This window comes from Scyliorhinus torazame, chromosome 4 (genome assembly GCF_047496885.1).
Source record: "Scyliorhinus torazame isolate Kashiwa2021f chromosome 4, sScyTor2.1, whole genome shotgun sequence".
Lineage (NCBI taxonomy): Eukaryota > Metazoa > Chordata > Chondrichthyes > Carcharhiniformes > Scyliorhinidae > Scyliorhinus > Scyliorhinus torazame.
In genome coordinates this window covers 125,133,766-125,149,956 of record NC_092710.1, presented here as the reverse complement: position 1 = coordinate 125,149,956, position 16,191 = coordinate 125,133,766, and the positions used below count along the sequence as shown (strand labels likewise).

The 16,191-nt window shown below is 45.0% G+C and overlaps 1 protein-coding gene across 6 annotated transcripts in view; it reads right to left on the bottom strand.

The window, feature by feature from the left end:
• mak (male germ cell-associated kinase) overlaps nucleotides 1-16,191 on the bottom strand; it is a 99,562-nt gene that overhangs the window by 64,851 nt on the left and 18,520 nt on the right. For all 6 annotated transcript variants that reach the window (XR_011940655.1, XR_011940654.1, XM_072498592.1 and 3 more), the window contains one exon: nucleotides 12,702-12,823. Coding sequence is in view for 4 of the 6 variants with exons in the window: in XM_072498592.1 (XP_072354693.1) it covers nucleotides 12,702-12,823 (122 nt within the window). In the remaining 2 variants the exon portion in view is untranslated. The remainder of the gene's footprint in view (nucleotides 1-12,701; nucleotides 12,824-16,191) is intronic.

The window sequence follows — 16,191 nt, the reverse complement described above, 5'->3', positions numbered from 1 at the left end:
TTATTCCTTCCAAAATGAATCACCTCTCACTTTTCTGCATGAAACTCCATTTGCCAGTTCTGCAGCTTATCTATGCCCCTCTGTAACTTGTAACATCCTTCCGCACTGTCCACAACTCCACCGACTTTAATGTCATCTGCAAATTTACTCACCCATCCTTCTACGCCCTCCTCCAGGTCATTTATAAAAATGACAAACAGCAGTGGCCCCAAAACAGATCCTTGTGGTGCACCACTAGTAACTGGACTCCAGTCTGAACATTTCCCATCAACCACCACCCTTTGTCTTCTTCCAGCTAGCCAATTTCTGATCCAAACTGCGAAAACACCCTGAATCCCATGCCTCCGTATTTTCTGCAATAGCCTACCGTGGGGAACCTTATCAAACGCTTTACTGAAATCCATAAACACATCAACTGCTTTACCCTCATCCACCTGTTTGGTCACCTTCTCAAAGAACTCAATAAGGTTTGTGAGGCATGACCTACCCTTCACAAAACCGTGTTGACTATCTCTAATCAAATTATTCCTTTCCAGATGATTAAACATCCTATTTCTTATAAACCTTTCCAAGATTTTGCCCACAACAGAAGTAAGGCTCACTGGTCTATAATTACCGGGGTTGTCTCTACTCCCCTTCTTGAACAAGGGGACAACGTTTGCTATCCTCGAGTCTTCTGGCACTATTCCTGTAGACAAAGATGACTTAAAGATCAAAGCCAAAGGCTCAGCAATCCCTTTCCCAGCTTCACAGAGAATCCTAGGATAAATCCCATCCAGCCCAGGGGATCTATTTTCACACTTTCCAGAATTGCTAACACCTCCCCCTTATGAACCTCAAGCCCTTCTGGTCTAGTAGCCTGTATCTCAGTATTCTCCTCGACAACATTGTCCTTTTCCTGTGTGAATACTGACGAAAAATATTCATTTAGCACCTCTCCTATCTCCTCGGACTCCACACACAACTTCCCACTACTATCCTTGACTGGCCCTACTCTTACCCTAGTCATTCTTTTATTCCTGATATATCTATAGAAAGCTTTAGGGTTATCTTTGATCCTACCTGCCAAAGACTTCTCATGTCCCCTCTTGGCTCTTCTTAGCTCTCTCTCTTTAGGTCCTTCCTAGCAAACTTGTAACTCTCGAGCGCCCTAACTGAACCTTCACGTCTCATCTTTACACAAGCCTCCTTCTTCCCCTTGACAAGTGTTTTCCATTGTGCCCATCCCCTGCAGTTTGCCTCTCCATCCCAAGTCTTGCCTCATCGCATCATAATTGCCTTTACCCCAGATATAACTCTTGCCCTGCGGTATATACCTATCCCTTTCCATCACTAAAGTAAACATAATCGAATTGTGGTCACTATCACCAAAGTGCTCACCTACCTCCAAATCGAACACCTGTCCTGGTTCATTACCCAGTACCAAGTCCAATATGGCCTCGCCTCTCGTTGGCCTATCTACATACTGCGTCAGGAAACCCTCCTGCACACATTGGACAAAATCAGACCCATCTAAAGTACTCGAACTGTAGCGTTTCCAGTCAATATTTGGAAAGTTAAAATCCCCCATAACAACTACCCTGTTACTTTTGCTGCTTTGCAATCCTTTCCTCTACATCTCTGGAACTTTTTGGAGGCCGATAGAAAACCCCTAACAGGGTGACCTCACCTTTCCTGTTTCTAACTTCAGCCCATACTACCTCAGTGGACGAGTCCTCGTCAAACGTCCTTTCTGCCACCCTAATACTGTCCTTGACTAACAATGCCACCCCTCCCCCTCTTTTATCACCTTACTGAAATATCTAAACCCCGGAACCTGCAACAACCATTCCTGTCCCTGCTCTATCAATGTCTCCGAGATGGCCACAACATCGAAGTCCCAGGCACCAACCCAAGCCTCAAGTTCACCCACCTTATTCCGGACATTTTTACTAAAAATTAAAGAATCGATTTTTTGCTTTTCACACAATCAGGAAATTGCACACAGAATTGCACTTCCTGCGTTCAAGTTTGATAAAAATCAATTTTCATGTGGACTTCCAGTGGCAGCCATGGAGTGAGCAGTCGCACATTTGGTGGCTCCTGCTCAAGGCGGTATTTTCTGGTCTCTACCCAGTCCGAAGGGCAAAGGTTTTGATGGAAAGAGGTACAGGAGTACCTGGAGAATGTGTTACTCCTCTGGTGTAGGTGGATCCACGAATTAGGAGTGGGGCGAGAAGAAAAAAGCTGCAGAAACAGGAGAGTCTTCGTGGTGTGCCACAGGATAAGATGGCAGAGGGCAAGGGGGCTATTGTGCCCACCAGTCGTCAACGGAGCAGTTGGTGGAGCTTTTGAATGCTGTAGCAGTTGGTGGAGTTTTTGAATGCTAAGTTCAGCCAGCAGAGGAAGGAGACCCTGGAAGATCTGGCCAAAGTGGTGGAGCCGATCAAAACAGGGATCGAAAGAGGGGAGCAGAGGCTAGAGTCTCAGGCGATCCAGAAAGTGAAGGCGGTGGTGGGGGGAGCACGAGGAACTGTTGGTCTCATTGGTAGCCAAGGTGGGGGTGATGTGGGAGACCCAGAAGAGGCTGAAGGAGAAGGTGGAGGATCTGGATAATGGCTCCAGAAGACAGGATTTGTGCATTGTGGGGATGCTCGATGGCATCAATGGTGCATAGGTCGATACGTACATGGCCAAAATGTTGGAGCAATTGATGGGGAAAAGGGCATTTGAGCAGACCCTGGAGGTTGACCGAGCGCACAGAGCGCTGATGAGAAGGCCACAAGCAGACGAGCAGCCAAGGGCGATGGTGGTGCAGTTACACCGTTTTCCGGATAAGAAGATTCTTTGGTGGGCGAAGCTGATGAGTAAGTGCACCTGAGAAGGGAACAAGCTGCAGGAATGTACCAGGACTTGGGTGCAGAACTGGCGAAGAGGGGGGCCGGGTTTAATCAGGTCAAGGCTGCCCTCTAAGAATTAGGTGAAGTTTGGGCTGCTGTATCCAGCCCGCCTCTGGGTGGCTTTCCAGAAGCACGAGTATTATTTTGGCATGTCCGAAGAGGCAATGGAGCTCATGAGGGACAATGGACTGGCAGTGAAGGAGGATATTAAACTTGAGGAGTTTATGTGAGTGTTTGAATGTTCTCGGAAATCTTTTTCCTTTGAAGTATTTCTTCTGTTTTGACGGTGGGGTTTTTGGAGGGGCGGCTTTTCATTGGGGGATCAAGGGTGAGTACACCTTGTGCAGCTTTTTGGGAGAGTGTGGATGGAGGTTAGAGGCCTTGGGCAGGGTCAACTATGCTAGCTGGGCGGGCTAGTTTTTCTTTTGTTCAAATTTTTTTTTTAGATGACCCAATTATTTTTTCCAATTAAGGGGCAATTTAGTGTGGCCAATTCACCTACTCTGCACATTTTTGGTTTGTGGGGGCGAAACCCACGCAGACACGGGGACAATGTGCAAACTCCACACGGACAGTGACCCAGAGCCGGGACCGAACCTGGGACCTTAGCGCCGTGATGCAGCTGTGCTAACCACTAGGTCACCGTGCTGCCCCCTGCTGGGCAGGCTAGTTAATGGGGGTGCAGTGGAGGGGTTGTCAGGAAGTAGGGGCAGGGGGTGGTGAGAGGAGGGTTGCTGACAAGGGTGTGGTTGATGGGGCACAGTCGGAAAAGGATGGATGACGGTGGACATCAGAGGGTAGACCACCAGTTGAGGAAGAAAGAGGCAGCAGGGGAGATTGGCAGGCTAACAGGCGAGATGAGAAGGGTGGTGTTGGACCCGGAAGGGGTTAAGTGTGTTTGAGGCATTTTACAGATTAAATAAGTTGGAGCCCCCAGTCCGGGCGGGGGGTGGGGGCAGTGATGGTGGAATGCGACGGTTCCTGGACTGGTTGGAATTTCCAAATGTAGACAAGGGTTTGGTGCAGGGATTGTGGGCCCCAATGAGGCTGAGGGAAGTGATGGAGTACGGGATTGATGGAAAAAAAAAAAAAAAGAGAACTCCCGCTACATTATCACAGGCTTCCACCTCCCTGATATTGAAAAAGGACAAAGACCCAGAGCTATGTGGGTCGTACCAGCAGATATCACTCTGAACGTAGACACTAAGTTGTTGGTGAAGGTGTGCGCTTTCCGAATCGAGGACTACGTCCCGGGGCTGATTTGCGAGGACCAAACGAGGTTTGTGAAAGGGACGCAGCTGTCGGTGAATGTAAGAAGGCTGCTCAATGTCTCTGAAATGGCAGGTGGTAGTAGTGATGGATGCGGAGAAGGCGTTCGACTGGGTGGAGTGGGAATATCTGTGGGAGATGCTGGGGCAGTTCAGGCAGGGATTTGTGGACTGGGTCCGGCTGATGTACAAGGCACCGGCCACAAGTGTGTGGATGAACCGAGTGAGTTTGGGGTATCTTGGGCTGCATCAAGCGACAAGGCAGAGGTGCCTGCTCTCCACATTGCTGTTTGCTTTGGCAATAGAGCCGCTGGCAATGGCGCTTCGGGATGAGAGAGGGATTATGCTTTTGGTGGGGGGGGGGGTAGTGCCAAGCACAAGGTCTCTCTGTACGCCGACGACCTGCTGGGTGGTATTGGGGCATTATGGGGATTTTGGCTGATTCTCTGGGTAAAAGTTGAACATGACAAAGAGCGAGGTGTTCCCAATTGAGGCTAGAGGGCAGGAGAGGAGATGGGGGATCTGCCACTTAAGGTAGTGGGGGCGAGCTTCAGATGCCTGGGCATGCAGTTGCACAAGTTGAATTTGACCTGATTGGTGGAGCAGTTGAAGTGGGGCATAAGAGGTGGGATGTGCTGCCATCGTCACTGGCGGGAGCAGTGTAGACAGTAAATATGATAGTGCTGCCAAGGTTTCTGTTCGTATTTCAGAACCTCCCAATCTATGCCCCGAAGGCGTGCGTCAAAAAAGGTCAACGCGCTGATTTCTGGGGTTGTGTGGGCAGTGAGGACCCCACGGATCTGGAGGGCTTTTTTGAAGCAGGGGCTGGCGTTGCCAAATATAATGAACTACTACTGGGCAGTGAACATCGCCATGATTTGGAAATGGGTAGTCGGGCAGGGGTCGGAGTAGGGACGAATGGAGGTGGCTTCTTGTAGGGTACGAGCTTAAGAGTGTTGTCAACAGCACCTCTGCTGTTCTCACCAGCCAGGCACTCCATGAGCCCAGTGCTGGTGTCGGCCTCGAGGGTGTGGGGGTAGTGGAGGCAGCATTTGGGACCGGAGCGTGCCTCAGGGTAGGCACCGATTTGTCACAATCATAGGTTTGCACCAGGGGGTCTAGATGCAAGGTTTCGGGGGTGGCGGCAGGCAGGGATCGAACGACCCCGGAGACCTGTTTTAGGGGGAAGTTCCAAAGCTGGAGGACCTAGAAGTAGAGTAGAAGTTGCCCAGGGGAACCGTTTTGGGTACCCGCAGGTCTGGGATTTCACGAGGAGAGAGGTGCCGTCCTGGGATTGCAGGATAAGGGAGGGGGAGGTGCCTGAGGTCTCCAAGGAGCTGATGTATTGGGAGGGAGCCCCAGTGGGGGATATAAAGCGGATGTGGGAGAGGAAGTGGAGGCCGGGACATGGGCCGAGGCTCTGCAAAAGGTGAATGCGACCTAGCCATGTACGAAGCTAAACTTCAATTCAGTTTAAGGTCATTCATAGAGCACATACAATGGTAGCGCTGATGAGCAGGTTTTTAAGGGGGGGGGGTAGAGGATAGGTGTGGGCAGTGCGCGAGGGGGCCCACGAATTACATCCACATGTTCTGGGCTCATCGAAAGCAAAAGGGGTTTGACAGGGGTAATGTCCAAAGTGCTGGGGGTGAAGTTGGCCCCGAGTCCAGAGGTAGCGATATTCGGGGTGTCGGAAGACCTGGGAGTCCAGGGGCTGAGAGAGGCCGATGTCTTGGTCTTTGCCTCTCTGGTAGCTCAGAGACAGATCCTTCTTGGATGGAAGGATTCAAGCTGCCGAAAGCAGGGGGCGTGTGGGTGAGTGACCTGCCAGACTTCCTGAGGCTGCAGAAGGTCAAGGTCATCCTGAGGGGGTGGTGGAGGTGGAAGCCGTTCACTGACTTCTTTAAGGAGGATTGACAAGTCAGCAAGGTGGGGGGAGAGAAAGAGAACGAGGTGTTTAAAATGGGGAAGGCAGGAAGGGAGAAGGGGGTGATGGTCGGGAGCGGGGGGGTTGGCTATTGGCTATTTATTATTATTTATAATGTTATATGATTTTTCTTCTGCTTGGGTTAGTTTTTATAAAAATGCCTGAAAATATGTTTTTAAGAATTTTCATAATGACAAACTTGCAATGATACAGTGCATCGTTAAGTACAATAGAATGAAAATGTTCCCTTTTTCCTTCATTCCTCTGAAATGTACTTCATATATTTAAGAATGGTAACTTGGTGTAGTTTATTTGTAGTTTTCAAATGTTTTTATCACTTTTTAAGATAAATATTTTTATCAGGAGCATCCACCCCTTCACTAAAAATGACCTGTCATTTTGTAGTTTCATTGGTGTAAACAAGTCATCTTAGTATATTATCTTTGACATGAAAACTTATGTGCCTACCAGTGCACATGTTTAAGAAAATAAGTAAAGTTTGAAAGATATTCCCAAACCAGCACATTCATTGGAATCTTATTGAGACAAAAACACAAGACATGAGTCATGGTCACTTTTATGGGCAAGAACTGACCTGGCAAACTGAATCACCCAAACTAGACTCAGACAGACTGCACTTTGTGCACAATACCACTCAAGATTAATTGATTTTGAAGCATTTTCAGAAGAAAACCGAAAACATATATCTCATGGGAATATGGGGAGAGGGTGGGTGGAAATTAGGACTCAGAATTGTGTGCCTACATGAATACAGTTGCTGTAAATGAACTGTTAGCAGGCCGACACACAGCTTGCAATTGAACGAACTTATGTGACACACACTGATCAATTCTGAACTAATCCAGCCGGGTATTACGGAGGTTCTTGACAAGAATAGTCCTGGGCTCTGCACCTGAAGCATTTTTATTTATTTTTTATAAATTCAGGAACTTGGGAATCATTGGTTAGGCCAGCATTTATTGCCCATCCCTAATATCGCTCGAGAAGGTGGTGGCGAGCTTCCTTCTTGAACTGCTAGTCCATGTGATGTAGGTACATCCATGGAGCTGTTAAAATCCTTACTCCAATGAACTTACAACAGATACAAAACAATAACTATGTGGTAGCATATGGCCATAAAGTGAACTCTCTACAGCTAACAAAATCAACTAACCATACCCAATTTAAACCTTGTCCACTGACTAACAAGATAACAGAAAATCCATCACAGTTAAAAATGATTCACTGGTGGCCATTTTTTCTTTTGCCAAGTTTTTTCTGATTGAAAAAAATCTTGAAAAAATAAACACTGGCAGACGAAATAAAGGAAAATCCCACGGTTATTTTATAAGTAAATTAAGGTCAGGAGGTTAACCAGGAAAGAGTAGGGACCCAAGTGGTAACTTGTGTGGAGCCAAAAGACAATTGGTCAGGTATTAAATTAGTATTTTTCATCTGTGTAAACTACAGCAAAGGACGATGTAGATATAGAAAGCGGGGGAGTGATATAGTTGGAACAGATCAGAGAGGTAGGTTTTAGCAGACTTAAAAGTGGATAAATCCCCAGGCCAAGGTGAGATGCATCCTTGGTTGCTGTGGGAAGACAGAAGACTGCAGGGGCTTGGATGTAAATTTTTGAATCCTGGGGCCTCAGGAGGGGTGCCAGAGAACAGCTAATATGGTATCATTATTCAAGAAGGGAAGTAGGAAAAAAACAGGTCATTTTAGAGAATTTATCAGTGGTTGGCAACTTATTTGAAAAAATTCTGATGAATAGAATTAGTGTCCACATTTGGAGAGGCAAAGATTAATAAGTCAACAGGGCTTTTGTCAGGGGAGATCAGGTCTAATTTCTTTGATTGAATTTTGCGAGGTGACTAGTTGCATAAATGAGGGCAGTGGACTTCAGGAAGGCTTTGCATGGGAAACTAGTTAAGAAGCTAAGAGCCCATGAGATCCAGCACAACTTGGCAAATTGGATCCAAAATTGGCCTCGTGGCAAGACGCAGAGGGTCATGGTCGAAGGTTGTATTTTTGACTGGAAACCTGTCCAGTAGTGCACCACAGGGATCGGTGCTGGGTCTCTTACTGTTGTATTGTGCATCAATGATCTAGATGTGCGATTTAGGAGTTCACAGATGGTGGTGTGGTAAATTGTATGGTGAAGAGAGAGGAAATCCTTAGATTACAGGACATAGAAAACAAAAGCAGGAGGAGCCATTTGGCTCTTTGAGCCTGCTCATCCATTCATTATGATCGCGGCTGATCTTGAAGTTTAACACCCTGATCCAGCCTGCCCCCGCCCCCCCCCCCTGCCCTCCTCCCCCCCCCGCCCCCCTCCCCCCCCTGCCCTCCTCCCCCCCCCCCCCGCCCCGTCCCCCTCCCCCCCTGCCCTCCTCCCCCCCCCCCCCGCCAATATCCCTTTAGCCCCAAGAGCTTTATGTAACTCCTTCTTGAAATTACACAATGTTTTGGCCTCCAACTCCACAGATTCACCATTCACTGGGTGATGAAATTTCTTCTAGTCTCAGTCCTAAAAGGTTTACCCCATAACCTCAAACTATGACCCCAGTTATGGACACCCTACCATCAGGAACATTCTTTCGGAACCTACCTGTCTAATCCTTTTAGATGTTTCTAAGATTCCCTCTCACTCTAGAAAACACCAATGAATATTGTCCTCACTGATTTATGACAATCCCGCCTTCTGAGGAATCAGCCTGGCAAACCTTTGCTGCACTCCCTCCATGGCAAGAACATCCTTCCTCAGATAAGGATACCAAAATGCACACAATACTCCAGGTTTTGGCCTCCCCAATGCCCTTTACAATTACAGTAAATCATCCCTATTCCTAAACCCTTGATTTAGAAGAAATAGATGTGCTTGTCAGATGGATAAAACAGTAAAAAGTGTGAAGTGATGCATTTTGGGAGGATTAACAAGGCAAGGGAATACACAAAGTACATCCGAGCGGACTGCCATTCAGAAGGCCAGAAAGATTTTGAGGGTAAGTCCAAAGATCCTTGGAGGCAGAAGGAGAAGCAGATAAGGTGGTTAAGGTGACATATGGGATACTTGCCTTCATTAACAGAGGCACAGAATACAAGAGAAAGGAGGTTATGATGGAGCTTTACAAAACACTTGTTAGGCCACAGTAGAGTACTGTGTGCAGTTCTGGTTGCCACACTATAAGAAGGATGTAATTGCACTACAGAGGGTGCAGAGGAGATTCACCAGGATGTTGCCTGGATGGAGAATTTTAGCTATGGTTGCCTGGATGGAGAATTTTAGCTATGAAGAGAGGCGGTTAGGCGGAGTTTGTTTTCCTTGGAGCAAAGAAGGTTGAAGGGGGACCTGAAGGTTGAATGGACAGTACGGTAGCAGACTGGTTAGCACTGTTGCTTCACAGCGCTCGAGACCTGGGTTTGATTCCCGACTTGGGTCACTGTCTGTATGGCATCTGCACATTCTCCTCGTGTCTGTGTGGGTTTCCTCAAGGTGCTAGTTTCTTCCCACAAGACCCAAAAGGCGTGCTTGTTAGGTGACTTGGACATTCCGAATTCTCCCCCAGTATACAAAACAGGCAGCAGAATGTGGCAACTATGGGCAGCACAATGGTGCACTGGTTAGCACTGCTGCCTCACAGCGCCGAGGTCCCAGGTTCGATCCCAGCTCTAGGTCACAGTCTGTGTGGAGTTTGCACATTCTCCCCGTGTTTGCATGGGTTTCCTCCCCACAACCCAAAGATGTGCATGGTAGGTGGATTGGCCACGCTAAACTTGCCCTTAATTGGGAAAAATGAATTTGGTACTCTAAATTTAGTTTAAAAAATAGAAAATAAAAAAAGAATGTGGCAACTAGGAGATTTTCACAGTAACTTCATTGCAGGGTTAATGTAAGCCTACTTGTGACACTAATAAAGATTATTATTGAGGTGTACAAAATTAAGGTAGATAGAAATAAACTTATTCCCCTTAGTAGAGGGGTCAAAAACCTAACAGCAGCTGGAGAGGGCATAAATTGAAGGTCAGGGAGAGGCGATTTAAGGAGAATCTTCAAATCATGGTGGGAAGCTGGAACCCACTGCCTGAAAGGGGAGGGAGAAACCCTCAACATTTAAGAAGCATTTAGATGATTAAAATGTCAGAGTAGTCTGACGTGCTGGAAAATGGGATTAGAATGGATAGGTGTTTGATGGCTAGTACAGCCATGCTGGGCAAAATGGCCTCTTCTATGCTGTACACCTGACTTTAAATATGGCTATACACCTGTGCATCTAAGAAAATGGCTTTTTCATTTCCTCAACAACTGAACCGATGGCGATCTCTCTAAATTTGAACTTTTCCAAAGTTTCAGTGATCATCAACAATGGTATTGGCAGACAATTATAAACTAGAGCAAATTCGTCCAAGTTTGATTGAAACTTTCAGTGGTCAAGACTTGTGTGGACATAAAAGGGAAATACAGTTTGACAGACTGGATTCACATTAAAACAGATTATAAACTGTATCGCAATTCAACTTTATTAGACCAGAGATCGCAATTCAACTTTATTAGACCAGAGATATCAAATCGCAGTCGACACAAGATATCAAGTGTCAGTTGAACCAGAAAAAGTGAGCGTCCTTAGTTTAAAAAAATCAAAATACAAAAACACGACTGTGTAACTAACATCAGTGGCTGCACAATAAACATTGCCTGCTTTGGCAGGATTATGTAACTGGGCAGGAATTGTAGGACTCAAAATTCAGTCCAACAGAGCAGCTGAAGGGTCAGTATTGTGAACATGAAGAAATTAATGTCTCATTGCTTGTCTTGTGTGCACATCTATTCGGACTTGGTCCACACTATGAAGAGCATGCACAAGAAAAGCACTGGGTTAAGTGTGTTATTGAATGCACCAGTCTTGGTCTCGCATACGAGTATGAGTTGAACTTGGCTTAACATACCAAAATATACATTCAAAAATCAATTTTTGCTCCCAAGAAGACAAGGCGATCATTGCCAAGGATCGTAATACTGACCCTTATTAAGATTCTCAACATGGATTGCGTTCCTGAATTGTAGTCAAAAGCAGAAACCCAGGCTATTTTTGTCATACGTCAAACTAGGATTGACTGATATCAATTAACTCAGCACAAACTTGGGATTCCAACTCAAACTCTGAATCAGTAACTTACTAGGTGAACTGAAGTGTTCATGACCTGCTGTTCATTCGGAGCAGGGTTGAGATTTCTCAAACTCATTTCACATAGAAGAATTATAACAACCCAATTTCATTTGATCCCCTGCAATGGTTTCTTCAGTCATTGCCACACAATTAACTCTGGAATCTGCCACAAGTCCGTCCTTGAGCCCCTTCAGTTTCTCATAGGCTTCCAATAAGTGACATCAACTGAAAAGTGCAACATCAAATCTGTGCTGACAACATCCAGCTCTAACTCACCACCAATTCTCTCCAAGTCCTCCACTGCCGCTGATTGTTGCACTGCTTATTTGACATCAAATATTGGATGAGAAATATCCTTCAGTCCTGCCACAAATTCCATTTGTTAGACCATGGCACTTCCTTAACTACCGACTTGGGACTGAACCAGAATGTTTGCAATCACCGCCCTATTTGACCACAAGCCAAGCTTCCCACTCCATATCTTCTCAATCAAGACCACCAACTTCCACCTTGAGATATGGTCCATCTCCACCCAGCAGCTGCAGACACCCCCATCCATTACCTTTTTTAAAAAAAAATTGCACGAGTCTGCTACTTACTTCCTGACCAGCTTTCCACCAGACAAAACACAGTTCATCCAGCTGCCCATAACTAGGTTCTCCAAAGTGCATCCATTGCCCTGGTTTGTGAATTCACACTAGCTACTGGTGCAGCAATGCCTCAATTTTGCAATTCTCATTCTTACTTCCAAATCCTTTCATGGCCTTGCCCCACCTCAACTCAGCCTTAAAAATATTCAATATTTCTGCCTCGAATGGGTCTCAGGGGAATAGTCCATCTTCTCTCCTTCAAGTGCTTTAAAAAACAGCTTTTGCAACCAAGCTCTTGATCACCTGTCCTGATATCTCATGTGGCTCAGTGTCAATTTTTTGTGAAATAACACTCATGAAATGCTTGGCAAGTTTTCCTGCATTAAAAAGGAACAATATATAAAGTGCAGTTTATTGTTGTGGTTAAGTGGCTTCAAAACCCATATGGGAGAGGCACAAGGTATAGTAACCCACTATTGTTTTGTATGTCCTCAGAGCTTTTGGCATAGAGCTTTGGATTATCTCTGTGCTATTTACACTGTGGTATTTAATTCAGCTTAAACTAACAGTTACTACTAGTGCACATATTATGTAAATGCTACATTTGTTCTGCAATTATGAAGACTGCTTTTACGGAGGGACTGTTGCACAAAATAAATAATATACGTTTTACTAGTTAATGTAGTTTGTTTCTTCAGTGAACTTTTACAAGAACTATTAACATTTCCTACAAAGTTCTGCAAAATTTCAGATATTCAGCATTTTAAACATTTACCCCCCCACACATTCACAGTTTTTACAATTTTATTTAATGTGCATTATGATCAAATTTGGTAATAAGGAGACATTATGAAACCCTGTATTACCTGTCTTTCATCAGCTGGTAGAGATTTTCCTTCATATATTCAAACACAAAATAGAGATGATCATTTTCTCTCACAACTTCTTTCAGCTTGATTACGTTTGCATGGTTTAATTTCTTGAGTGACTAGAATTATAAGATTTAAGCAAAGTGAACGTTTAAATTCTACTCGGGGTGTAATGACAATCTACCATAACAAATTAAGAAGTGAAGAGGAAGGTAAGCAGTTAAGATTCAAGTACGACTGAAGACAAGGAGGCTCTGATGATTTTAATGTCAGGCCTTATTTACATAATCGTGCAAAATGCCCCCAACCAACTGGCCAGACCGGGCAGAAGACAGTAAATCAGGGATCCAAGAGGATAGCTCCATCAATCAATTGGGAGCAGAAAGTAGGAAAGCTTCTGCACCTTAAACACTACTTCTCGATTTCCCATTAAACAATAAAAGAAACATACAGCTTTCAATCTATCTTACTGTGGGAGAATTGTGGACTCAGCATCAGGCAGATCAGAATTCATCTCATCTCTCTCAAGTTTCTCCAAAAACTCCCCTCTCTAAAGCTCCTCAAAATGTCTTGTTGCATTCCTTGGCTCCATCCAGCAATAACCTCATCTCCTGAAGCTAAAAATAAATTCTCTGTAGGTTGCCAAGCACATTAACTCCCCAGGTACTTGTCTCAGTCAAACCAGTCTACTAGTCCAATCTGAAAAACACATTCCATTGTCAATTTCATCGCCTAACTGCTAAATAGAATTATTCCTTAAACAGTATGGCGGCCATTGCAGCCAAACAACTTAACGCTCAGCTTTTAACCTTAAGCTGCCCAATACTTAGAACCCAATATTCCTAAAGTCTTCAAATCGCTGCAGGTACTAATGGTATCAACTGCAACTTTTGATGGTTAAGTAGCCCACTGTTAACCTTCTGCAGATGTCAGACAGCTTGATTGGAGATCTTAAAGTTTAAATGGTCTGAAAATCTGGATATCAATAGTTTTAAGCTTAATAAATTTTTCCGCTCAACAAGCCTATTCAAAATTTGGCTAAAAGACTGGGCTCGTGAACCTTTATTTGGATATTTGAATAAGAGTAGAACAAACTAATTCAGTTACAATCTGTTACAACTGTGCAGTTTTATTTTCCCACAATTAAGTTTCAACAGTAAATTGCAGTTGCACAATGCAGCTATGAGGGTTGTGTTAAAAAGGCATCATGTGTGCTGCAACTGGAGGGTTGGTAAAAAGGCAACGTAAGGTGAACATCCTGTGAGTCCTTCCTGTTTATTACCTTTGTTCCCATTTTCTTTTATTTTTGATCAGTGGACCCATAATCAGAAAGAGGATACGAGCTGAGGTAGCCTGCTTGTTCAGACAGTGCATTCCTGGGTTTCATATTTTGGAGAGGAGAACCAGGCCATCAGTGCAGAGTGCATCTTAGGAACCAGCTCTGAAGGAAGTGGGTTTGATTGGCTAACTGGCAACCTGTGGGTTGGCCAGGGACAGTGTGCTGCCTGACAACAGTCAGTGATTGGTTATTTCATGATGCCTTGAGAGTTGGGAAGAAATGTTTAGACCACAGGAAATAGAAACAGTAAGTCGTTGGGCCCCTCGAGCCTGCTCCACAATTCAAGAGCATCATGGCTGATCCAACATTCCTTACGTCCACGTTCTTGCCTTTTCCCCCGTAACCCTCGATTCCCTTATTGATCATGAATCTGCCCATCTCTGCCTTAAATATACACAATGACTCTGCCCCAACACAGCTCGCTGTGGCAAGCAGTTCCAAACACTCAACATTCAGAATAAATTTCTCCTCATCTCAATCTTAAATTGGCACCTCTTTAATCTGAGACTATGCCCTCTGGTCCTAGACTCTCCCAAGAAGGGAAACATACTCTCGGCATTTACCCTGTATTATGATCCCGGACCAGACCCCGACAGTTGCAAGGATAATGAACAGAAACCCCAATACTTTATTTAATTTGTCAGACTGAGGAAAGGATACTTTGCGCCAAGAGTGATTCCACACAAGGAAATGGTATATTAAAAATGTCAATACTAACACAGTATTCGTCTCACTTTAGCATCATACAAGAAAACAGCTTACAATTATCAGTGATGCAAAGCTGACCAATAAAATGAAACACTTCATCGCTAATCCGGCAAACCCACCTCAGATCAAAACCCACTTTTATATGCAGCAAGTAGACCCAGGAATACTTGCTTTAGAGAGACGTTTTAGATAAACAGCTCGAGAGAGTGAGATCCTTCAGGAAACAGTCTGTAGATCCTGGTCTGTGACAGACTACTTTTACCTGACAACCTATTCTGTTCACATCCCAATCCAAAAGCAGTCTTTTTCAGAAGCTGTTAGTTATTGACACTGAAAACCTTATTGAAGTCTGGCTCCTCTCATTAGCTACATAATCTCTTTCCCACTAACTGGGTTACGGCCATCTGACTATGGCAGAACACAATGCACGTAATAATCTTTATTGTCACAAGTAGGCTTACATTCCCGTACCAGCCTCTCCGAACAGGCGCCGGAATGTGGCGACTAGGGGCTTTTCACAGTAACTTCATTTGAAGCCTACTTGTGACAATAAGCGATTTTCATTTCATTTTCATTCATTTCACATTAACACTGCAATGAAGTTACCGTGAAAATCCCCTAGCCGGCACATTCCGGCGCCTGTTCGTATACAGGGAGGGAGAATTCAGAATGTCTAAATTACCTAACAGCACGTCTTTCGGGACTTGTGGGAGGAAACTGGAGCACCCGGAGGAAACCCACGCAGACACGGGGAGAACGTGCAGACTCCGCAAAGACAGTTGACCCAAGCCGGCAAATCGAACCTGGGACCCTGGCGCAGTGAAGCAATGGTGCTAACCACTGTGCTACAGTGCCGCCCCAAAAGTGATGTATTCGCAGGTTGGGCCCACAAGTCCACCCATACCTAAATTTTAATTGTGTTGCAACTCCGGGTCAAGTGGGCTGGAATTGAGCACACACTAGTCCAGGGTGTAGAAACTTATTACTTGCATTTAAATGCAAGTAATTCATTGTTGATTGGTGTTCACATTCGCTGAATATACCCTCTGCTTCTTTTGCTCGAAGGTACTTGTCAATTTCCTGCTTGCCCTACTAATGGCTGTTGCACCAGTTAATGTGGCCACCCGGCTGAAATTCCCTGATCGAGCCCCTCCACCTGGTCACCACTTTGCTGGTGTACAAAAAGGCCAATTTCTTTCCCAATTCAATAATTGACCCAGATCAATCACTTCACTTTTCCCATCACACTTAGCACCCCTTAACATATTGCCTATAATCTTGCATTTAAGTGAAGAAATGCAAGTTGCTTTGCCATTTTAGTGCAAGGAATGAGAATTCTAGAATTTGCTGTACCATACATACTATAATCTTGATCAAGGCTCTCCAGTCCAGCTACATGGAACACGGATGTTCCTCCCCAGACTTCTATGTGGCTCCCTT